Here is a 25739-nt window from a genome sequence, read left to right as displayed (position 1 = left end):
TAGAAAAGATCCGCTGCTCAATCTTAAATTCGAAACAATCTTTTTATGATATTTGGGGACCTTTCCAAAATTACTTTTCCAATTTATAAAGTTTAACAGTGCACAGACTTTTATGTATATTTTTATCTTCTCTTCATAAGCGAATATGTTTTCTTTTCTAATTTATTCATTATCATCCATCAACTTTTTTCCTTTGGTAGTTGGTAGGGGGTTGACTTTTTTATATAATTTTTTTATGATGTATTACCTATCTTTCAATTTTTGATTACAGAGTGGTATACCTTTATGTGATATGCTATAACATTTTGATCAATTTTATCACAATATATGAATGTACACAAGTTATGTTGAGATGTATCTATGTGTTGCACTCTGTAAATCATTCTTTTCTTCTGAATAAAAATATTGTAAAAAGAAAGAAAAGAAGTTGACTGTGCTTTTTGGAATAATTCCTCAAAATATCCGTGGTATTTCTATGTCTGACCAACAAGTTATTGCGTTTGTTACATTGACAGCTGGGAGGGCCATCTTGTTGAAATGGAAGGACATATCAGCTCTTACTTTGTCACGATTGTTCTCTCAACTGATGCTGTGTCTTAGCTTGGAGAAAGTTAGAAGTCGAACCTTTGAACCTTTATTTGATTTTGAGAAGAGATGGGGCTCATTTGCTCGTTATTATCATTTCAGTTAACTGATAGATTTCCTCCACTATCTAAGTGTAATTGTTTTTTGATATATCTGTCTTTCTTGTTGGCGGTTTGATGTTTATTTTTAGAAGCTTTCTGTATGACGCCTGGCTCCGGGGTTGTACCCCCAATGGGTTTCTTTTTTCTCTCACTTTTCTTCCTTAGTAGGGTTTTTTAATTCACAAAAATGTTCAATCTTTAAGATAATTTGTTTTGAGGGATTGTGAGTGTTGTTACTTCACTGTACCTGTGTTATTTTTGAAGAAGAATAATAATAATAATAATAATAATAATAATAATAATAATAATAATAATAATAATAATAATAATAATAATAATAATATTTGAAAAGAAACATCTGAAGATGTGGCCACACCCAGAGTACAAGCTTCGGATAGGAGAAGCGTGACCACCAGCAGAGGTAAGGGTCATTAGGAAGACAGTGCAGGGCTGTCCTGTGGGCATTCTCCTCAGCAGAACACCTTGTTGGATACTGCTGGGTGGGTGGTGGTTGACCCATTGGGGCACGGCAGCAACAGAAAGGCCGGTAGCACTGTCGGCTCTGATGGTCAATAGGGAAGTGTAAATTCAGGCTTTGAGGTAGTTATAGGAGATGATAGTCAGGGGAGAGAAAGGAGATTCTGTCAATGTGGTCAGAATTTAAATGAGAACTGATTTCTGTGTCACAGATCCAAACCATTAAACTCCAGTCCCATTAAACGGGAACATTAGCCGAGGAAAACCTCCCACGCCCAGTGACCAGAGTGCAGAATTGGGTTTGATAAACAGTAGCAGTAATTACCGAGTTCGGCACCAACATTCACTTTTGAACTTGATTCAGCAACTGTGATGGTGAAATATCCAGCCTGTAGCCTGTCGCCTGTTTAAACAGTCTCCCCAGTGTGGACTCGTCGGTGTGTCTGTAAGTCGGATGACTGACTGAATCTCTTTCCACATTCAGAGCAGGTTTATGGCCTCTCCCCAGTGTGAATACGCTGATGTATCATCAGTTGAGATGACTAAGTAAATCCCCTTCCACAGTCTGAGCAGGTGAACGGTCTGTCCCCAGTGTGAACTCGCTGATGCACCTTCAGTTGATATGACCGAATAAACCCTTTCCCACAGTCTGAGCAGGTGAATGGCCTCTCCCCAGTGTGAATTCGCTGATGTGTCTTCAGTTCAACTGATCGAATAAAAGACTTCCCACAGTCTGAGCAGGTGAATGGCCTCTCTCCAGTGTGGACTTGCTGGTGCACCTGTAGGTCAGATAAATGAGTGAATCTCTTCCCACATTCAGAGTAGGAAAATGGCCTCTCCCCAGTGTGAATTCGCTGATGTACCATCACTTGAGATGACCGGGTAAATGCCTTCCCACAGTCTGAACAGGTGAACGGCCTCTCTCCAGTATGAACTCGCCGATGGGCCTGTAGCCTGGATGAGTCAGTGAATTTCTTCCCACAGTCTGAGCACGTGAATGGCCTCTCCCCAGTGTGAATTCGCTGATGTACAGATGACTGAGTGAATCCTTTCCCACAGTCTGAGCAGGTGAACGGCCTCTCCCCGGTGTGAATTCGCTGATGTTCCTTCAGTACAGATGACTGAGTGAATCCTTTCCCACAGACTGAGCAGGTAAACGGCCTCTCCCCAGTGTGAATTCGCTGATGTACCTTCAGCTGAGATGACCGAATAAACCCTTTTCCACAGTCTGAACAGGTGAATGGCCTCTCCCCAGTGTGAGTTCGCTGATGTATCTTCAGTTCAGATGACCAAGTGAATCCCTTCCCACAGTCTGAACAGGTGAATGGCTTCTCCCCAGTGTGAACTGACTGGTGTCTCTGCAGTTGCGATGACTGAGTGAATCCCTTCCCACAGTCTGAGCAGGTGAACGGCTTCTCACCAGTGTGAACTCGCTGGTGTGTCAGTAGGCTGGATGACCGAGTGAATCCCTTCCCACAATCAGCGCAGGTGAACGACATCTTATCAGTGAGAACTCGCTGGTGTGCATGCAGGTCAAATGAGTGAGTGAAGAGTGAATCCCTTCCCACAGTTCTTTGTCAATTCATAAGTCAAATGTCAGATGTAGTAAACCCCTTGCACAATCAATGTAGTTGAAGAACTGATCTCCAGTGAACAAATGCTGGTGTGTTCTCAGGTCCCCAGTTCCAGTGGATTTCAGTGAGTTATAACAGAAAACTTCATTTTAGACACAAAGCACTTTTCCAGCTGTGATGACATAATTCTTCATCTCCAAGGATCAACAGTGACACATTGTTAAATATCTAGTAACTCCTTTAATATCTGGGCAGAGACAGCAAACTGACAGGTTGTTCTGTTTAAAATTCCCGCACACAATTTTTGCCATTTTTAACCTGTAAAAAAGATTTACAAAAGACATCAATGAATGAAAGCCATCATTCAAAGAAGTGTATGGTCATCCACTTTGTTAGAAGCAATGAGAGTGCAGACTATTTTCTCAATAGAGAGGAAATAATGTTGAAGAGTACGAGAATATAAAATCAAGGATGTGTTGTTGAGTATTTATAAAGTGTGGCCTCACTTGGACTGTTGAGAGCAGATTCAGGCCCCTTATCTAGAACAAGCATACTTATATTGGAGAACGTTTAAAGGAAGTTTACAAAAATATTTCAGGATTTATAAGGTTTGTCAGATGAAGAACATTTGATGGCTCGGGGCCTCTACTCACTGGAGTTTAGAATAATAAAGGGGCCCTCATTGAAATCTATCGAACATTGAAAAGTCTCGATAGAGTGGATGTGGAGAGTATGTTTACTAGAGTGGGGGAGTCTGAGACCAGAGGACACAGCCTCAAAATCGAGCTTTGTTCTTTCAGAATGGAGATGAGGTTGAATTTCTTTAACTGGAGTGTGGTGAATCTGTGGAATTTGTTGTTATGAGTTGCTCTGGAGGCCAAGTAATTGGGTATATTTTAGGGAAGAGGGTGATCGATTCTTGATTAGTCTGGGCAGGAAGAGATATGGGGAGAAGGCAGGAGAGTGGGGCTGAGAGGGAGAATGGATCAGCTGTAATGAAATGGTGGAGCAGACTCGATGGGCCAAATGACCTCATTCTGCTCCTGTATCTGATTAATTTTCACAGACGATATATTATGAGATAATTTTAGTCTCCTTTCTGAGCTCTGACATCACACTGTTACAGCGAGGTTCAACCCAAGTTGGGGGAAGAACTCACCTTCTAACTGTTCATGGTGCCGGCAACTGGTCTGTCCATCGAATTCCCCGACAGTGTTCCTGTCTGAGTGAGAATGGGACATTCAATCTGTGACTTGGCCCAGTCTGATTCCTTCCATTAGTATTATTCTCTGTCCCATATTATTCTCAGCTGCGCAGTAACTGAAATCCTCCCACACAGAGAGCCTTTGTTGCTGCACAGCTGGTATTTTGTTTGTGCCGTGCTGTTTTCAGGCTGTGTTAACATTTAACCTTCAGACAAATGGTCGGTCCATACGATGTGAGAAAGATAAATTAGAGAAAACATTGGTATTATTTCAAGTTCTAGTCATGTGCTACAGCACTACAAAGAGCATGTGATGTTACACGGCAAACCCTGCAGAGTTTCAAATTACTCTGCCCCTCCGCACAGGTGATTGACGGTGGAGAGCCCATCAGAGGCAATGCCAATGAACATGATGGGGAGGGCAGTCCTCGTTCTCATTGGAGTGTGGCATATTTGTGATGAGAACGCTACAGGTCACTTGGTACCCAGGCCAAAGGTAATTGTTATCATTATGTACCCAAAGCGAATGGTACTAAACATGTCCTCACAGGTGGAAAGGTCCAGATCAAGATGGAACAAAGGTGATTTCCACAAGGACTAAAACTGATGTAAGGATTTTGTTTCCTTCTTTTCATACAGTAAAAATTCACATTTTCATTGACTGGAAGGTCAGTTCCTCAGTGCTCGGTGGTGCCCGAGTGATCCACCTACTCCCCTTCCCTCCCCTTGCGATTCTAAATACGGCCTACGGACTAACGGGGGAAACGCTGGCCCTGTCATCTATGGCTGCCTCTTTACCCAGAAACGACCACGAGGAAGAGACCCATCTATCCGCCACGGCTCCAGCGCCTTCGCTGCTCAGCAGGAAGTTCCCCGGAGCCCTCGTAGAGAGAGAGGAAAAGGACTGGACTGTCCCGGGGAGAGGAGGAAAGGTGTGGACGGAGCTGACAGTAATTGGATTTCAGTCGCGGTTCGGAGGCCGGTACCGATAATAAACTGCCCGGATCCCCGCTCCTACCTGCAGCCGAATCTCCGAGACTTTTGTCCACCGTGCGCACGCGCGAAACTCCCCGCAACCCTTACGCATGCGCATGTGATCGCCTGGTCACAGACGGCGATTTCTGGAACTGACAGGAGAAAGTCTGCAAATGCTGGAAATCCAAAGCGACTCACACAAAACGCTGCAGGAACTCAGCACCTCAGGCAGCATCTATAGAAAATTATAAACAGTCGGCGTTTTTTGGCCGAAAGCCTTCTGCAGGGCAGAGAAGCACGGGGGAAGATGCCAGAATAAAAATGTGGTGGGGGAGGGGAAGAGGCGAGCTGGAAGCTGATGCCGGGTGGGTGGGGAAGGTCAAGAAAGGGTGGGCTGGAGAATAGAGAATCTGATAGGAGAGGAGAGTGGACCAGAGAGAGGGCAGGAGGTGGGTCCCGGGAGGAGTATAGGCAGGTGAGAAGAAGTACAAGGTCAGAGTGGGGCATAGAGGAGGGTGACGGTAATTTGTTCTCCTGAGTGGAAATCGATGTTCATGCCATCAGATTGGAGGGTATATAATGTGACGGAATATAATGTGTTGCTCCTCCGCCCTGGGGTGGGGGAGGGGAGCGCATCTTGGCACAAGAGGAGTCCATGGATCGACACGGCGGAACAGGACTGGGAATGAAGAATTAAAATGCTTGCTGACTGGTAAGTCACACTTGTGGAGGACGGTGCGAAGTTGCTCCTAATTGATGACTGCACCCTCAGGGTGGCGGAGCAACAACTTATATTCTGCCGCGGTACCTTCAAACGAGATGAACGAGTGCACCAGTCTTGTCTGTTTGAATCCAGAGCCCAAGAAAAGCTCTCTTTCGTGTCTCAGTCGTCTTTGACCCCCTGAAGAACTGTTTCTGAGTGACAGCTAAGATCCACCTGCAATTCCTCGGCCCACTTTCCCAACTGGTCTCGATCTCACTTATCTTAGACAACCCTCACCTTCTCCACACACCGGTTTTGGTGACATCCACAACCTCACTAATTGTTTGATCTGCATTCTCCAAATAATTAACACACTTCATTGTCCAGTTGTAAGCGAGTGAATTTACTTTCTCTTTCATCTCCCAGGGGGACAAGACTGCCTGGACCCCGGGGGGGGGGGGGGGGACACGGGCTTTCAGTGTCTGAGCCGGTGAGGAAGCCGTGAGTGGCCAGTCCACAAGACAAGACAGCAGATCCCCTCGGCAATCAAACCGATCCTCATCAGGCCTGTCCCTCTGTGTCCAATTCCCCTCTCAGTGCAAACTCAATCGCCACTGCCACTCCTTCAATGGGGCGACTGAGTCGCGCAGACGGTGTGAAACCACCTCATTTGCCTCGGGACCATTTCCATTCCACCCATCCTGATGTTTTTACATCGTGGTTTATTTCTGATGTTAAAAATTGTCATTTCTGTGTACTGATGTCTGTTTGTTATCCTGACCAGTTCTGCCTGAAGTTGTTTGGCCTGATTGTTTCTTGGTGAAATTTGATAATGGCTTCTCCCTGGGTTTGGACCTTCAAGTCCGTATCTGAACAGGAACCGTCCCTGCTCCCAGTCCAGGCTCAGCTGAGAATGACTGTACTGGCACTGACAGGGCCCAGTCCCTGACCTCCCAGACTGCTCAGTCGGGTAAACCCCGTTACAACTGGTACCAGGACCTCCCTGAATAAAGGACGAGCCCTTGTCTGACATCTACTGTCTCTGAGATATCTCTACCCACCCGTACACGTACAACACTGCCCTCCCCCTCCCCCCAAGCGCCGACACCTATGGTCAGTGTGTCCATCACCAGGGGCACACATCATGTTCTCTGGTGGCATCAAACCAGCCCGAAGACCCCGGTCTTGGGTTGGCAGCAGCTCATTTGAGGGACCCGCCATTTGGGCTCCACCTCATTCGGGGGCAGACGTTTTGTGGGTGGGTGAAGCTCATTTCACACTCCTGTGACCCTCTGAGTGAAGAGGTATCCCCTCATGTGCCCCATAAACTCCCCACCTTTCACCCTTAACCCCTTGTCAAGTATCTCTCTGCTGAGACTCACAGAACACAATCCCAACACTGAGTGTTTCTTCATCAAGCAGCTTTATTCTTTATTACCTGCAGGGGGTAAGTTCACCTCCATTCTCACCAGGGATGGGAGGGGACTTCAAACACAGCGTTTACAAAATATTCCTTCTGTACATAAGAACGAGACGAGGTTACTCTTCCCAGCGAGCTCCGTGTTCCCGATACATTTGTTGTTGCTGCCATCTCCGGTTGAGTCGTCTCCGCTACTTCCTCATTTCTGCACAGCGTTCAGTGTTTGCAGTCACGAGTTCCTTTAGTAAGCACATTTCTTGTCGTTTCCTCCTGCTACTTTAGTCACCTACATATATTGCATTTACTAGCTCAGCACTCCGGGGTTTGTACAGCTCCATTTTATCTCATCAGATACTCACAATAAAATGCAAAGTTCAGTACATATTTCCCCATTCCCTCCTCTTTGTTGTCCCATGACAACAGACATCCAATATCATCAGGACTTAGGAAGTAAATGATGTCTTTATGGCGATAATGCTTCAGGTCTCAGGGCTTTCTTTCCCCTTTTACCCCGTCCATTCATCATGAGGACCCGGAACCCTGATGTCGCCTCCTTTTCTGGCTCCCGACTGAGCACGAGAATCATAATCAGATTGTTGGTATTATTATTGCTCCAATGGTTATTCCATCATGTAAACCAATATCCCACCACCCTCCCAGAGTCTCAAATGGCCACCGGCTTCCTGAGGGGTTACCATTGTGAACATGTACAATGTAAACCAGTATCCCACCATCCTCCCAGAGTCCCAAATGGCCATCGGCTTCCTGAGGGGTTCTCATTGTGGAACTGTACAATGTAAACCAGTATCCCACCACCCTCCCAGAATCCCAAATGGCCACCGGCTTCCTGACGGGTTATCATTGTGGAACTGTACAATGTAAACCAGTATCCCACCACCCTCCCAGAGTCCCAAATGGCCACCGGCTTCCTGACGGGTTATCATTGTGGAACTGCACAATGTAAACCAGTATCCCACCATTCTCCCAGAGTCCCAAATGGCCACCGGCTTCCTGGGGGGTTATCATTGTGGAGCTGTACAATGTAAAACAGTGTCCCACCGTCCTCTCAGAGTCTCAAATGGCCACCGGCTTCCTGAGGGGTTATCATTGTGGAACTGTACAATGTAAACCAGTATCCCACCACCCTCCCAGAGTCCCAAATGGCCACCGGCTTCCTGACGGGCTATCATTGTGGAACTGCACAATGTAAACCAGTATCCCACCATTCTCCCAGAGTCCCAAATGGCCACCGGCTTCCTGGGGGGTTATCATTGTGGAGCTGTACAATGTAAAACAGTGTCCCACCGTCCTCTCAGAGTCTCAAATGGCCACCGGCTTCCTGAGGGGTTATCATTGTGGAACTGTACAATGTAAACCAGTGTCCCACCATCCTCCCAGAGTCCCAAATGGCCACTGGCTTCCTGGGGGGTTATCACTGTGGAACTGTACAATGTAAAACAGTGTCCCACCATCCTCCCACAGTCCCAAATGGCCACCGACTTCCTGAGGGGTTATCATTGTGAAACTGTGCAATGTAAACCAGTATCCCACCATCTTCCCAGAGTCCCAAATGGCCACCGGCCTCCTGAGGGGTTATCATTGTGGAACTGCTCTCCCACTTCTCTCATTCTATCTGCTGCCTCTCAAATATAATCCATCAGGTGAGTTACATTTTCAGATTTGTCTGGTGTGTTGGTGCAACATCCAATTAATGCACATGCACCCCACTTTTTATCTAATATAAAGTCTCGGGTGGCTGGAAAACGATGCTGGAGAGGCAGTGACGGGAGACAAGGAAATGGCAGACAAACTGAATAAGTATGTTGTGTTTGTCTTCACTGAGGAAGACACCAGCATAATGGTGGAACTTCCAGGTGTCAGGAGTCAGAAGTTTGCTAAGTTACCAGAACCAGAGTGAAGGTTCTTGGGAAACTGAGAGGCCAAGTTAGATAAATCACGTGACCCAGATGGTGTACACCCCAGGGTTCTGAAAGAGGTGGCTAAAATGATTGTGTACCCATTAGTAATGAACATTCAAGAATCACAAGGTTCTGGAATAGTTTGGCAAGAATGGAAAATTGCAAATGTCACTCGACTCTTCAAGAAGGGAGAGAGGCAGAAGAAAGGAAACTATAGGCCAGTTAATCTGTCCTCAGTGATTGGGAAGATGCTGGAGTCGATTATTAATGATAAGGTCTGAGAGTACCGTGTCACAAGATAAAATAGGCCATAGTCAGCATGGTTTCCTGAAGGGAAAATCTTGCCTGACAAACCTGTTGAAATTATTTTAAGAAATAACAAGCAGGATAGACAAAGTAGAATCGATTGATGTTGTTCACCTGGATTTTCATACGGCTTTTGACATGATGCCTGACATGAAGCTGCTTTAACAACCCACGAGCCCATGGTATTGCAGGAAAGATTCCAGCATGGACAGAGCCGTGGCTGATTGAGAGGAAGCAAAGAGTGGGTATAAAGGGAGCCTCTTGACGAGTGGGTTCCACAGTGGTCTGTGTTGGGACTGATACTCTTTATGTTAAGTGTCAGTGATGTGCATGATGAAACTAATGACCTTGCTGCAAAGTTTTCAGACGATATGAAGATGGTTGAGGGTCAGGTCATTTTAAGGAAATAGAGAGGCTATGGAAGGTCTTCAACAGATGAGGAGAATGGGCAAAGAAGTGGGAGATGGAATACAGTGTCAGCAAAGGGTATCAACATGCACTTTGGTAGCAGAAATGACAGGGCTGACTATTTTCTAAATTGTCCCTAAAGGTCAATTTGCAGATCGAGTCTGTGGTGAAGAAGGCAAATGTAATGTCAGCATTCATTTCAAGATGAATGGAATATAAACGCAGGGATGTAATGTTGAAAATTTTGTAAGCACTGGTGAGGCCTCACTGGGAGTACTGTGAGCAGTTTTGGACACCTTATCTTAGAAAAGATGTGCTGAAACTGGAGAGTGTCCAAAGGAGATTCACGTAAATGATTCCCAAATTAAACGTGTTGTCATATGAAGAGTATTTGATGGCTCTGGGCCTGTGTTGATTGGAATTCAAAAGAATGAGAGGAGACCTAATTGAAATATATCAAATAGTGAAAGGATTAATAGAGTGGATATGGAGAGGATGTTTCCTATCTTGGGAGAGTCTAAGACCAAAGGACACAGCCTCAGAATAGAGGGGTGTCTTTAGAATGGAGATGAGGAGGAATTTCTTTAGCTACAGAGTAATGAATCTATGGACTCTATGGACAGTGAATCATTGGCAGCTGTGGAGGCCAAATCTTCATGTACATTTAAGGCAGAGGTTGATAGTTTCTTGATTGGTCAGGGCATGCTGGGCTTCCAGGAGAAGGCAGGAGATTGGGGCCAAGAGGGAATTTGGATCAGCTAAAATGAAATGGCGGAGCAGACTCGATGGGCCAAATGGCCTAATTCTGCTCCTATATCGTATGGTCTTAAAGCAACCTCTCATTTAACATCAGCAAGAGCCAGGAGCTGATTATTGACTTCAGGAGGAGGAAACAGGAGATCCGTGAGCCAGTGCTCATCAGAGATCAAAGGCGGAGAGGGTCAGCAACCTTAAATTCCTCAATGTTATCACTTTCCAGGATCTGTCTTGAGCCCAGCATCGAAGTGCAATTACGAAGAAAGCACAGCAACATCTCCATTTCCTTAGAAGCCTGCAAAGATTCAGCATGACATCTAAAACCTTGCCAAACCTCTATAGATGTGTGTGGAGAATATGTTCAGTGGTAACATCATGGCCTGGTATGGAAACACCAAAGCCCTTGAAAGGAAAATCCTACAGAAAGTAGTGAATACGGCCCAGTACATCACGGGTAAAACCCTCCCCACCACTGCGCATATTTCTCTGGTGCGCTGTCATAGGAAAGCTACATCTATCATCAAGGAACCCACCAAGTGGCACATGATCTCTTCTCACTGATGCCATCAGGAAGAAAGAGCAGGGGTCTCAGGACCCACACCACCAGGTTCAGGAACTGTTATCACCCTTCAAACATCAAGTTCTTCAAACAGAGGGGATAATCTTACTCAAATTCAATTGCCCCATCACTGAGCTGTTCCTATAACCAATGGAAACTTTCGCAGATTCTTCATCTCATGTTCATGATAATTATTTCTTACTTATTATTTTCTATTTAATATTTGCACAGTCTGTTGTCTTTTGCACATTGTACTTTATCTACGATGTTGGGTTCGGGTTTTCATTGATTCAAAAATCATTCTTGGATTTACTGAGTTTGTCCGAAAAAAACAATCTCAGGATTGAACATGGTGACATGCGTGTACTTCGAGAATAAACTTACTTGGTAAATTTTGAATTCTACAATTAAATCTGTAAATACTCTCTCAAGCACATGTGTGATTTGTGATTTCTAAAGGTTCAGCATTTACAGGCTAAATTATTTGGCTCTGATCAGAATGATCGTCCCATCACTATGGCCCCTCTTCTGAGGTACCCCAGCTACAGGAAAGATTCCTGAATCAAACTGGGATCACTGTTTCAAGCGTGCACGCACACACACAGACACACAGCATTGATGAAGTGCTTTGAACGTTTGGTCATGTATAGAATCAACTGCCTGTGCATGGACCTGGACCCACTGCAATTTGCCGATTGCCACAATATGTCTACAGCAGATGCAATCTCACTGGCTCTCCACTCGGCCTTAGATCATCTGGACAATAGCAATACACAAGTCAGGCTGCTGATTACAGCTCAGCGTTCAACACAATCAGACCCTCAATTGTAATCAACAAGCTCCAAAACCTGGGCCTCTGTACCTCCTTCTGTAACTGGATCCACACCAGGAAACCTCAGTCTGTGTGAATCAGAAATAACATCTCCTCCTTGCTGACAATCAATACTGGCACACCTCAACGATGCGTGCTCAGCCCACTGCTCTACTCTCTCTACACCACGTCTGTGTGTCTAGGCTCATCTATAAACTTGCCGATGACACAACTATTGTTGCTGGAATTTCAGATGGTGACGAGGAGGAGTACAGGAGTGAGATAGATCAGCAAGTTGAGTGGCGTCACTGCAACAACCTTGCACTCAACATCATGAAGACAAAGGAATTGATTGTGGATTCAGGAAGGGGAAAGTCGAGGGAACACACACCAGTCCTCATCATGGGATCAGCAGTGAAAAGGGTGAGCAGTTTCCATTTCCTGCCTGTCGGCATCTCTGAGGAACTATCCTGGGCCCAACATATTGATGCAGTTACAATGAAGGCACAACATCAGCTACATTTCATTCGGAGATTGAGGGGAATCGGTCCGTCACTAAAGATACTTGCAAATTTCTACAGATGTACTGTGGAGAGCATTCTAATTGGTTTCATCACTGCCTGGTGTGGAGAGACCACTGCACAGGATCGGAAAATGCTGCAGAAAGCTGTAAACTCAGCCAGCTCCTTCATGGGCACTGGACTCCACAGCATCCAGGACACATTCAGAAGATGATGCACAAAAAGGTGGCATCATCATTAAGGACCCCCATGACCCAGGACATGTCCTCTTCTCATTGCTACCATCAAGGAGGATGTACAGGAGCCTGGAGACACTCTCACCGGTTCAGGAACAGCTTCTTCCCCACTGTCAGATTTCTGAATGGACAAAGAACCCATGAACATCCCCTCAGTATTTTCCGTCTCGTTTTGCACTACATTTTAAATATAATTTTACACATTCTAATTGTAATCTGTAGTTTTTATTACTAAATATTGCAATGTACCGCAGCCACAAAGGAACATATTTCACCACATTTGCCGGTGATATTAAACCTGATTCCAATACACAAACACACACAGCTGGGCTCAGACATACAGCACTCTCACATTCCTCCCTTTGTGACACCCTGCTTGCTCCGTGGCCCCCGGTATGAAGCTCAAACTGTTGCAACACCTGCCCTTTAAATTCATGGCTGAGGTTGTGTTGTGTCTGATCACTGTTTGAGTTCGATATTAAATGAAGAGCATTGAATGGGAAGGAAGGTTTGAATAGAAGAATAAAGATCTCCTCTGAAGGTATATGGGGTCCTGGTGACAGCGTACATGGAACACTGTACACAGATCTGGTCTCCCTCCCGGAGTCAGCCTGTGGGATGAAGGGAATGAAGAGATTTCCCAGATTGATTTAGTAGGTGAGGTAGTGTCCTCGGAGAGATTATACTGACCAGGCCTGTCTCAAAATTAAGAGAAATAAAAGGTCGTCTGACTGAGACAGACACAGTCTCACAGGGTATTGACAGGGTAGAGGCAGGAATGATGTTTCCTTTGGCTGTGGTGAGGAACCGGGGTCACAGAATCCGAGTTCACCTCAGCAGGACTGAGATGAGGAGATATTTCCTCACCCAGAGGGCAGTGAGTCTTTGGAATTTTCTCCACAAGGTTTCTAAATTTGAAGGACAAATTTTGGGGCTCTGCGATGCTGGGAACATTGCGCGAAAGTGGCGCTGAGGTCAAATATCAGGCATGTTCTGAGTGAAAGGCAGAACAGGCGCAAGAGGCCGAATGGCCTGCTCCAGTTTCTTATTTTCTAAAGTCCGAGTTTACCTTTGCGCCAGGTTCTCCCTTGACCTTCAGCCTGTCCTTTTACACAGGGGAGCGCTCACAGCACCGGAGTTCCATCGGCAGCCGCTGCGGGCCAGCTCACGGATCCCAGCAGCAGGAGACAGGACTGGGAGTAAACTCCGGACAATAGGCCCCGATCCACGGCGGGGGAAAGACCGGGCACCCTCTGTGTGGCTGAAACATCTCACGGAATCTCCGCCCGAATCTTCACCTCCGCCATCGGAAGGATTCAAAACTCCGGCCGCTGTTGCAGCCTTTACACGGGGAGCTGCTCCCAATCTCGGGTCTCTCACCGGGTCCACTCGCTCCCGATTCCATTGTTCGGCCGCTCAGCGTCCCGCCCACTGACACTCCTCAGCCAATGGAGGCAAGAGTCTCCCAGTGTTGTTCTCTGATTGGCTGTGAGTGTATCCGAGGGCGGACTGCTGCCGGGAGATGGAGATTTCAGTCACAGTTTGTTCTCAGAATCAAAGCAAGTTCCCCGAGGCTCAAAGTTCAAGTAAATTTTATTATTATTTTTTAATATTTTAAATTTTTATTGAACACAAACAAAAACAGAAACACTAAACATATGCTAACAAAGCCAGGGAATCACACAAAAGCAGCAACAAATATATAACTATTAACTTTCAATATACAAATAAACAAGGAAATCCACTCTAAATACTGTTGGACAGAAGGAACTGTATCTAAGAGGAGTCACAAAACAGGAACATTAACAGAGATAACGCAAAACGTTCACAGATTTGTACAGTCTTTACAGCTTTCTGGTTACGGGAAGTTTTCAAAGTATAAACGTAGTTTGAAGTCTGACGTAAAAATCTAAATGATGGTTTCTTATTGCTGTGATTGCATTTATGGATATAAAATTTGCTGTAAATTAACAAAAGCTTTATGATAAAGGAATGATCCCTATGAGATTTGGTGTTATTAGTAAACCCAAATAAGACATTTTGAAAACAAAAAGTAAAATCCACATTAATATATTGATCTATAAATTGACAAACATCAACCCAAAATTTTTTAACATATTCACAATCCCAAAACAGATGAAATAAATCCTCTGGATATAAACCACAAAAAGAACAGTTAGTTTCAATATCAGAATTAACCCTTGTCAAATAAACACTGTTTGGATAATATCTATGTATAATTTTAAATAAGCCCCAAATACTCCTCCACCTCAGATTCCCCAAGCGACTATTCCAAAAACTAACAGAGTACATATAAGTCGCCACATACAACTCCTACAAACATACAGAGCAAAGCTACAGAACGGTAACTATACCTGGATCACTGAATGATCAACCAGAGTGCAGAAGACAACAAACTTCGCCAATGCAAATAAACAACGAGAACATGAAATGACAGCAGCGGCTGCCAATAGATGTCCGGTGCACTCAGCGCTCCCTGTTCAATCTGACAGGCCAAGATGCAGTGAGGTGCAAAGGTAAACTCGTGTTTCAGAAAATCAGAAATAGAGAAGGTGTGGCCATTCGGCCCCTTGCACCTCTTCTGCCCTTCACTCAGAACATGCTTGACTTTTGACCTCAACACCACTTTCCTGCAACTTTCCATCACCGCTGAGCCCCAGGATATGTCCACTCAATTTAGAAACCTTGTGGAGATAATTGCAATGATTCACTGCACTTTGGGTGAGGAAATTTCTCCTCATCTCAGTCCTGCTGAGTTGTCCTCGGATTTTGAGACTGTGAGCACTGGTTCCACACCTTATGGGAAACATCATTCCAGCCCTTCCACTGTAAATATCCTGTGAGATTGTATTTCTCTAATTCTGAGAGAGGGATGTGATCTGTCTCAGTCAAACCACCTCTTATTTCACTCATTTTGAGACAGCCCAGTACGATGATTTGTTGTGGGAGCATCTCTATGGACAGCAGGTGAGGGCAGTTATCCTGTGTTGTTCCACAGCCTGATGGTTGAGGGGTAGTAACTGTTCCTGACCCTGGTGGGGTGAGTCCTGAGGCTCTTGTACCTTCTACCTGATTGCAGCAGTGAGAAAAGAGCCTGCCTGTGTGGTAAGCCTGATCACAGCCGCCTGTATCACCGTCCCCTCTGGCCTGACCTATCCGGGACCAAAGGGATTGTGGAGAGTAAATGTGGCACTCTGTCGAGTATCACTGTGATCCGTCCCCTCTGGCCTGCCCTATGTGGGTCCAAAGGGATTGTGGAGAGTAAATGTGGTACTCTGTCGAGTATCACTGTGATCCATCCCCTCTGGCCTGCCCTATGTGGGTCCAAAGAGATTGTGGAGGGTAAATGCAGTATTCTGTTGAGTATCACTGTGATCCGTTCCATATGGGCCTGCCCTAGCCGGGACCAAAGGGATTGTGGAGAGTAAATGTGGTACTCTGTCGAGTATCACTGTGATCCGTCCCCTCTGGCCTGCCCTATCCGGGACCAAAGGGATTGTGGAGAGTAAATGTGGCACTCTGTCGAGTATCACTGTGATCCATCCCCTCTGGCCTGCCCTATGTGGGTCCAAAGAGATTGTGGAGGGTAAATGCAGTATTCTGTTGAGTATCACTGTGATCCGTTCCATATGGGCCTGCCCTAGCCGGGACCAAAGGGATTGTGGAGAGTAAATGTGGTACTCTGTCGAGTATCACTGTGATCCGTCCCCTCTGGCCTGCCCTATCCGGGACCAAAGGGATTGTGGAGAGTAAATGTGGTACTCTGTCGAGTATCACTGTCATCCGTCCCCTCTGGCCTGCCCTATCCGGGACCAAAGTGATTGTTGAGAGTAAATGTGGTACTCTGTCGAGTATCACAGTGATCCATCCCCTCTGGCCTACCCTATCTAGGACCAAAGGGATTGTTGAGAGTAAATGTGGTACTCTGTCGAGTATCACTGTGATCCGTCCCCTCTGGTCTCCCTGCCCCTTATTATTCTTGTCTGTGATTGCAGTGTGACAATTCCTGCCCCAATGTCCCCTCTTTCTGCAAACCCCGTTTCTGTCCTTAGCCAAGTGTCCTCTTCATCTGCACCGTCTGCACGATCCTGCTACCCGTTCTGGGTTCTTCGTCGGGACCCGAACTCCAACTCCTCACTACCGGTTCTCTGTGCACACTCTCGCTTTCCCCCAGTCCCTTTAAAGAGTCAATTGCGCTCCATATTCATCAAAATTTATGTCACCCGAGGCCAGGTCTGACACAGCAAATTGAGATTAGTTAACATAAAGGAATGGGCAGGCTTGGGTCTGAGACAGTATAGAAAAGTCTGCACTGCCAGCTGGACATACTGATCTGTCCAGGGGTCTGCCGGCATTGGACTCTCACATATCCTTAAAACGAGCTATAAAGTACGCAAGGGATTCTCCTTTTTTCTGTAGTTATCCGGTAAACTCACCAAAATCCGCATGCAGTCCGGCTGTCATTCAAATGGTTTCCCTTACCTCAGCGACCCACCGTGCCATGGCTTGTATTACATCAGCCCCTCTGGTGGTTCCCGGTCACCTTCGGGTATCTGCCTGGGAAAGGGGAACCCACTCCCTTTCCCTATCCGAGAGGTTCCATATATAACCCTGAGGAGTGACACAAGTCCCCGGGCAGGGTCTGGAAAGGGGAACCCTCTCCCTGTCCCTGTCCGAGAGGTTCCATATATAACCCTGAGGAGTGGCACAAGTCCCCGGGCAGGGTCTGGAAAGGGGAACCCTCTCCCTGTCCCTGTCCGAGAGGTTCCATATATAACCCTGAGGAGTGGCACAAGTCCCCGGGCAGGGTATGGAAAGGGGAACCCACTCCCTGTCCCTGCCCGAGAGGTTCCATATATAACCCTGAGGAGTGGCACAAGTCCCCGGGCAGGGTCTGGAAAGGGGAACCCACTCCCTGTCCCTGTCCGAGAGGTTCCATATATAACCCTGAGGAGTGGCACAAGTCCCCGGGCAGGGTCTGGAAAGGGGATCCCACTCCCTGTGCCTGTCCGAAAGGTTCCATATATAACCCTGAGGAGTGGCACAAGTCCCCGGGCAGGGTCCGGAAAGGGGAACCCACTCCCTGTCCCTGTCCGAGAGGTTCCATATATAACCCTGAGGAGTGGCACAAGTCCCCAGGAAGGGTCTGGAAAGGGGAACCCACTCCCTGTCCCTGTCCGAGAGGTTCCATATATAACCCTGAGGAGTGGCACAAGTCTCCGGTCAGGGTCTGGAAAGGGGAGCCCACTCCCTGTCCCTGTCCGAGAGGTTCCATATATAACCCTGAGGAGCGGCACAAGTCCTCGGGCAGGGTCTGGAAAGTGGAACCCACTCCCTGTCCCTGCCCGAGAGGTTCCACATATAACCCTGAGGAGTGTAGACAAGTCCCCGGGCAGGGTCTGGAAAGGGGAACCCACTCCCTGTCCCTGTCTGAGAGGTTCCATATATAACCCTGAGGAGTGCAGGCAAGTCCCCAGGCAGGGTCCGGAGAGTTTGGCAAGTCTGTGTGAGTCAATTATGGAACGCCATTGGTTTTTTGAGCAGGTCAGAAGCAACATTAATCGTACTCCACATCTCACTGGGGTGCAGGGCTTTGAAATTGGAATATCTCCCACAGTTATTCAGGGAAACTGTCTGAAATTTCCCCAAAAGATCTATCTGCTGGCTCAGATCTTATTCCCTTTGATTTTGTCATCTGCCGTGTCTGTCCCCAGCTAACAGGTGTTAATTCGGGGAGCCATTCCGGCCCAGCCCCTCCGGGCGTGGAAACAACAGCCGATGCAGAGGGAGCATCGGCAGGTGGTTATCGAGGCCGCTGTTGGACGTCTGCAGCTACTTCAATGACCTCTGAGGGGTCTCCAATTGGTCACACAGGGGAGGGGAGCAGAAGGAGCCGGCAACTGTGGCCACCAGAAATATTGGTGCATATTGGACCAATAGCATAGGTAGGAAAGGTGCAGTCCTCAATAGATATACAAACACAGATGCCTGTGTTGATTTAGATGCATATCATATTTTTTTTACTGAGTTAAGTATTGTATGTAATTAGTTTTGCTACAGCAAGTGTATGGGACATTGGAAAAAAAGTTGAATTTCCCCATGGGGATGAATAAAGTATCTATCTATCTATCTATCAAACGTATTACGGAGTGATGTAGAACACTGAGAAGAGACCTTAAGCGTACTGATGCCTCGATTCTGCCTGAGCCACGTGCCAGTGAAGGTAAGAACAGGATGATTGACAGATGACAGTGTGGCTGTGAAACTGGTGCGGAGGGGCAGGGTCCGGGATCATTAGTGAACATAGGACCTGTACAACAGGGACTGTTTACACCTGAACTTGGGGGGGGCGGGGGGGGGGGGTCAGTATCTGCTGATATCCATGCAGGTAGGATTGCTACAGCTGTCCGAGCGGTTTTAAACTAATTTGACAGCAGATCTGAACTGGAGTGATAGGGCTGAGGAGAATGTTGTTAGTTTTCAAACAGCAGCAGTGTGTAGTGAGACTGCCACCATTGAGAGGCTGACGATAGGGCAACATTTCAGTGGGCGGGATGAGTTGCAATGCAAAAGGGTGAGAAAATGAGAAAGGTGATGAATACGGAACTGAAGGTTTTATATTTGAATGTGAGCAATACATGGAGTAAGGGAGATGAACTTGTGTCACAGTTACAGATTGGCATTGTGGGCATCACTGAATGGTGGCTGAAGGAAGATTATAGCTGGGAGCTTCATGTCCAACGATACAGATTGTACTGAATGGACAGGCAGGGAGGCAGAGGGGTGGGGAGGTTCTGTATGTAAAAATGAAATCAAATCTTCTATCTGGTGAAATGGGATTGCAAGGTTTAGAATACAGACATGTAGGGGTGAATACTGATGCACTCAAATATTTTCTATTTTATATATGTAATTCCTTTTTTCACTTTTTGGTGATCTATTTTCACACTGACACAAGAAAGTTTTTGTTCTGTTGATCAGTGTGAATAAAACAAATCTAAATGCACTCTGTCTCAATGTTGTAAAACAATAAAAGATGAAAACTTCCAAGGTGGCCGCATACTTTTTATAAGCACTGCAAGTGCAATTACGAAGAAAGCACGGCAGTGCCTCTCCTTCCTTTGAAGTTTGCAAAGCTGCAGCATCACACACACACACACACACACACACACACACACACACACACACACGCACACACACACACACAGACACACACACACACACTCACACACACGCGCGCGCGCGCACGCGCACGCGCACGCACACGCACACACACACACACACACACACACACACACACACACACACACACACACACACACACACACACACACACACACACACACACACACACACACACACACAGAGTCATGACTAGAATCAACTCCTGTCTGTGCATGGACCTGGACCCACTGCAATTTGCCGATTGCCACAATATGTCTCCAGTAGATGCAATCTCACTGACTCTCCACTCAGGCTTAGATCACCTGGACAATAGCAATACACAAGTCAGGCTGCTGATTACAGCTCAGCATTCAACACAATCAGACCCTCAATTGTAATCAACAAGCTCCAAAACCTGGGTCTCTGTACCTCCTTCTGCAACTGGATCCTCACCAGGAGACCCCAGTCTGTGTGGATCAGAAATAACATCTCCTCCTTGCTGACAATCAACACTGGCACACCTCAACGATGCGTGCTCAGCCCACTGCTCTACTCTCTCTACACCACGTCTGTGTGGCTAGGCTCATCTATAAACTTGCCGATGACACAACTATTGTTGCTGGAATCTCAGACGGTGATGAGGAGGAGTACAGGAGTGAGATAGCTCAGCAGGTTGAGTGGTGTCACAGCAACAACCTTGAACTCAGCATCATGAAGACAAAGGAATTGATTGTGGATTCAGGAAGGGGAAGTCGAGGGAACACACACCAGTCCTCATCGTGAGATCAGAAGTGAAAAGGGTGAGCAGTTTCCATTTCCTGCCTGTCAACATCTCTGAGGAACTATCCTGGGCCCAACATATTGATGCAGTTACAATGAAGGCACAACATCGGCTATATTTCATTCACAGATTGAGGGGAATCGGTCTGTCACTAAAGACAATTGCAAATTTCTACAGATGTACTGTGGAGAGCATCCTAACTGGTTGCATCACTGCCTGGTGTGGAGAGGCCACTGCACAGGATCGGAAAATGCTGCAGAAAGTTGTAAACTCAGCCAGCTCCTTCATGGGCACTGGACTCCACAGCATCCAGGACACATTCAAAAGATGATTCCACAAAAAGGTGGCATCCATCATTACGGACCCCCATAACCCAGGACATGCCTTCGTCTCATTGCTACAGGACCCTGAAGAGACACTCAATGTTTCAGGAACAGCTTCTTCCGTCCACTGTCAGATTTCTAAATGGACAATGAACTCAAGAATATTTCCTCAGTATTTTCCCTCACATTTGCCACTACATTTCAAATTTAATTTTATAAATACTTGTTCTAATTTATAGTTTTTATTACTATGTATTGCAATGTACTGCAGACACAAAGGATCACATTTCATCACATATGCCGGTGATATTAAACCTGATTCTGATACACAAACACACACAGCTGGGCTCAGACATACAACACTCCCACATTCCTCCCTTTGTGACACCCTGCTTGCTCCGTGGCCCCCGGTATGAAGCTCAAACTGTTGCAACACCTGCCCTTTAAATTCATGGCTGAGGCTGTGTTGTATCTGTTCACTGTTTGAGCTCGATATTAAATGAAGAGCATTGAATGGGAAGGAAGGTTTGAATAGAAGAATAAAGATCTCCTCTGAAGGTAAATGGGGTCCTGGTGAGAGCGTACATGGAGCACTGTGCACAGGTCTGGTCTCCCTCCCAGAGTCAGCCTGTGGGATGAAGGGAATGAAGAGATTTCACAGATTGATTTAGGAGGTGAGGTAGTGTCCTCGGAGAGATTATACTGACCAGGCCTGTCTCAAAATTAGAGAAATAAAAGGACGTCTTACTGAGACAGACACAGTCTCACAGGGAATTGACAGGGTAGAGGCAGGAATGATGTTAACTTTGGCTGTGGTGAGGGAAGGGGTTCACAAAATCCGAGTTCAACTCAGCAGGACAGAGATGAGGAGAAATTTCCTCACCCAGAGGGCAGCGAATCTTTGGAATTTTCTCCACAAGGTTTCTAAATTCGATGGACAAATTTTGGGGCTCTGCGATGCGCGGAAGTGGCGCTGAGGTCAAAGATCAGACATGTTCTGAGTGAAAGGCAGAACAGGCGCAAGCGGCCGATTGGCCTGCACCAGTTTCTTATTTTCTAAAGTCCGAGTTTACCTTTGCGCCTGGTTCTCCCTTGACCTTCAGCCTGTCCTTTTGCTCAGGGGAGGGCTCACAGCACCGGAGTTCCATCGGCAGCCGCTGCGGGCCAGCTCCCGTATCCCCGCAGCAGGAGACAGGACTGGGAGGAAACTCCGGACAATAGGCCCCGATCCAAGGCGGGGAAAGACCGGGCACCCCCTGTGTGGCTGAAACATCTCACGGAATCTCCGCCCGAATCTACACCTCCGCCATCGGTAGGATTCAAAACTCCGGCCGCTGTTGCAGCCTTTACACGGGGAGCTGCTCGCAATCTCGGGTCTCTCACCGGGTCCACTCGTACCCGGTTCCAAACTTCGGTCCGCTCAACGTCCCGCCCACTAACACTCTTCAGCCAATGGAGGCAAGATTCTTCCAACGCTGTTCTCTGATTGGCGGTGAGTGTGTCCGAGGGCGGGCTGCTGCCGGGAGCTGGAGATGTCAGTCACCTTTCGTTCTCAGAAACAAAGCAAGTTACCCGAGGCTCAACGTTCAAAGTAAATTTTATTATCAGAGTACATATAAGTCGCCACATACAAATCCTACAAACATACAGCGCAAAGCTACAGAATGGTAACTATATCTAGATCACTGAAAGATCAACCAGAGTGCAGAAGACAACAAACTTCACCAATGCAAATAAGCAACGAGAACATGAAATAACCGCAGCGGCTGCCGATAGATGTCCGGTGCTCTCAGTGCTCCCTGTTCAATCTGACAGGACAAGAAACAGTGAGGCGCAAAGGTAAACTCGTGTTTCAGAAAATCAGAAATAGAGAAGGCGTGGCCATTCGGCCCCTTGCGCCTCTTCTGCCCTTCACTCAGAACATGCTCGACTTTTGACCTCAGCACCACCTTCCTACAACTTTCCATCACCGCTGAGCCCCAGGATATGTCTACTCAATTTAGAAACCTTGTGGAGATAATTGCAATGATTCACTGCACTTTGGGTGAGGAAATTTCTCCTCATCTCAGTCCTGCTGAGTTGTCCTCGGATTTTGAGTCGGTGAGCGCTGATTCCACACCTTATGGGAAACATCATTCCAGCCCTTCCACTGTAAATATCCTGTCAGATTGTATTTCTCTAATTCTGAGACAGGAATGAGATCTGCCTCAGTCAAACCACCTCTTATTTCACTCATTTTGAGACAGTCCCAGTACGATGATTTGTTGTGGGAGCATCTCTATGGACAGCAAGTGAGTGCAGTTATCCTGTGTTGTTCCACAGCCTGATGGTTGAGGGGTAGTAACTGTTCCTGACCCTGGTGGGGCGAGTCCTGAGGCTCTTGTACCTTCTACCTGATTACAGCAGTGAGAAAAGAGCCTGCCTGTGTGGTGAGCTTGATCACAGCCGCCTGTATCACGGTCCCCTATATGGGACCAAAGGGATTGTGGAGAGTAAATGTTGTACTCTGTCGAGTATCACTGTGATCCGTCCCCTCTGGCCTGCCCTATCCGGGACCAAAGGGATTGTGGAGAGTATTTATGCTACTCTGTCGAGTATTACTGTGATCCGGGCTCTCTTCCTGCCCCTTATTATTCTTGTCTGTGATTGCAGTGTGACAATCTCTGGCCCAATTTCCCCTCTTTCGACAAACCCCGTTTCTGTCCTTAGCCAAGTGTCCTCTTCATCTGCACCGTCCACATGATCCTGCCACCCGTTCTGGGTTCTTCGTCGGGACTCGAACTCCATCTCCTCACTACCGGTTCTCTGTGCACACTCTCGCTTTTCCCCCAGTCCCTTTAAAGAGTCAATAGCGCTCCCTATTCATCAGAATTTATGTCACCCGGGGCCAGGTCTGACACAGCAAATTGAGATTAGTTAACATAAAGGAGTGGGCAGGCTTGTGTCTGAGACAGTTTAGAAAAGTCTGCACTGCCAGCTGGACATACTGATCTGTCCAGGGGTTTGTCGGCATTGGACTCTCACGTATCCTTAAAACGAGCTATAAAGTACGCAAGGGATTCTCCTTTTTTTCTGTAGTTATCGGGTAAATTCACCAAAATCCGCATGCAGTCGGGCTGTCATTCAAATGGGTTCCCTTACCTCAGCGACCCACCGTGCCATGGCTTGTATTACATCAGCCCCTCTGGTGGCTCCCGGTCACCTTCGGGCGTCTGCCTGGGAAAGGAGAACCCACCCCCTGTCCCTGTCCAAGAGGTTCCATATATAACCCTGAGGAGTGGCACAAGTCCCCGGGCAGGGTCTGGAAAGGGGAACCCACTCCCTGTCCCAGTCTGAGAGGTTACATATATAACCCTGAGGAGTGGCACAAGTGCCCGGGCAGGGTCTGGAAAGGGGAACCCACTCCCTGTTCCTGCCCGAGAGGTTCCATATATAACCCGGAGGAGTGGCACAACTCCCTGGGTATGGTCTGGAAAGGGGAACCCACTACCTGTCCCTGCCCGAGAGGTTCCATATATAACCCTGAGGAGTGCAGGCAAGTCCCCGGTCAGGTTCTGGAAAGGGGAACCCACTCCCTCTCTCTGCCGGAGAGGTTCCATATATAACCCTGAGGAGCGACACAAGTCCCTGGGCAGGGTCTGGAAAGGGGAACCCACTCGCCGTCCCTGTCCGAGAGGTTCCATATATAACCCTGATGAGTGCAGGCCAGTCCCCAGGCAGGGTCTGGAAAGGGGAACCCACTCCCGGTCCCTGTCCGAGAGGTTCCATATATAACCCTGAGGAGTGGCACAAGTCCCCGGGCAGGGTCTGGAAAGGGGAACCCACTCCCTGTCCCAGTCTGAGAGGTTACATATATAACCCTGAGGAGTGGCACAAGTGCCCGGGCAGGGTCTGGAAAGGGGAACCCACTCCCTGTTCCTGCCCGAGAGGTTCCATATATAACCCGGAGGAGTGGCACAACTCCCTGGGTATGGTCTGGAAAGGGGAACCCACTACCTGTCCCTGCCCGAGAGGTTCCATATATAACCCTGAGGAGTGCAGGCAAGTCCCCGGTCAGGTTCTGGAAAGGGGAACCCACTCCCTCTCTCTGCCGGAGAGGTTCCATATATAACCCTGAGGAGCGACACAAGTCCCTGGGCAGGGTCTGGAAAGGGGAACCCACTCGCCGTCCCTGTCCGAGAGGTTCCATATATAACCCTGAGGAGTGCAGGCCAGTCCCCAGGCAGGGTCTGGAAAGGGGAACCCACTCCCGGTCCCTGTCCGAGAGGTTCCATATATAACCCTGAGGAGTGGCACAAGTCCCCGGGCAGGGTCTGGAAAGGGGAACCCACTCCCTGACCCTGCCCGAGAGCTTCCATATATAACCCGGAGTAGTGGCACAAGTCCCTGGGTAGGGTCTGGAAAGGGGAACCCACTCCATGTCCCTGCCCGAGTGGTTCCATATATAACCCGGAGTAGTGGCACAAGTCCCTGGGTAGGGTCTGGAAAGGGGAACCCACTCCCTGTCCCTGCCCGAGAGGTTCCATATATAACCCTGAGGAGTGTAGACAAGTCCCTGGGTAGGGTCTGGAAAGGGGAACCCACTCCCTGTCCCTGTCCGAGAGGTTCCATATATAGCCCGGAGTAGTGGCACAAGTCCCTGGGTAGGGTCTGGAAAGGGGAACCCACTCCCTGTCCCTGTCTGAGAGGTTCCATATATCACCCTGAGGAGTGGCACATCCCCGAGCAGGGTCTGGAGAGTTTGGCATGTCTGTGTGAGCCAATTATGGAACGCCATTGGTTTTTCTAGCGCGTCAGAAGCATCACTAATCATACTCCATAACTCATCAGGGTCCAGGGCGTAGGATTGAGATTCCTCTCACCATTATCTGGGGAAACTGTCTGAAATTTCTCCG

At 47.5% G+C, this 25739-nt stretch overlaps 1 protein-coding gene across 1 annotated transcript in view; it reads right to left on the bottom strand.

Moving 5' to 3' along the window:
* Nucleotides 1-1705: 1705 nt before the first annotated feature.
* Nucleotides 1706-25739, bottom strand: part of LOC140719980 (uncharacterized) — a 263215-nt gene continuing 239181 nt past the window's right edge. The window contains exon 4 of the mRNA XM_073034892.1: nt 1706-2592. Coding sequence (XP_072890993.1) covers nt 1706-2592 — 887 coding nt within the window. The remainder of the gene's footprint in view (nt 2593-25739) is intronic.

The sequence above is a fragment of the Hemitrygon akajei genome, unplaced genomic scaffold, assembly GCF_048418815.1.
Source record: "Hemitrygon akajei unplaced genomic scaffold, sHemAka1.3 Scf000034, whole genome shotgun sequence".
In the NCBI taxonomy this organism is placed as follows: Eukaryota; Metazoa; Chordata; class Chondrichthyes; order Myliobatiformes; family Dasyatidae; genus Hemitrygon; species Hemitrygon akajei.
Note: the sequence above shows the minus strand (reverse complement) of the source record. Positions and strands in the feature narration are given on the sequence as shown.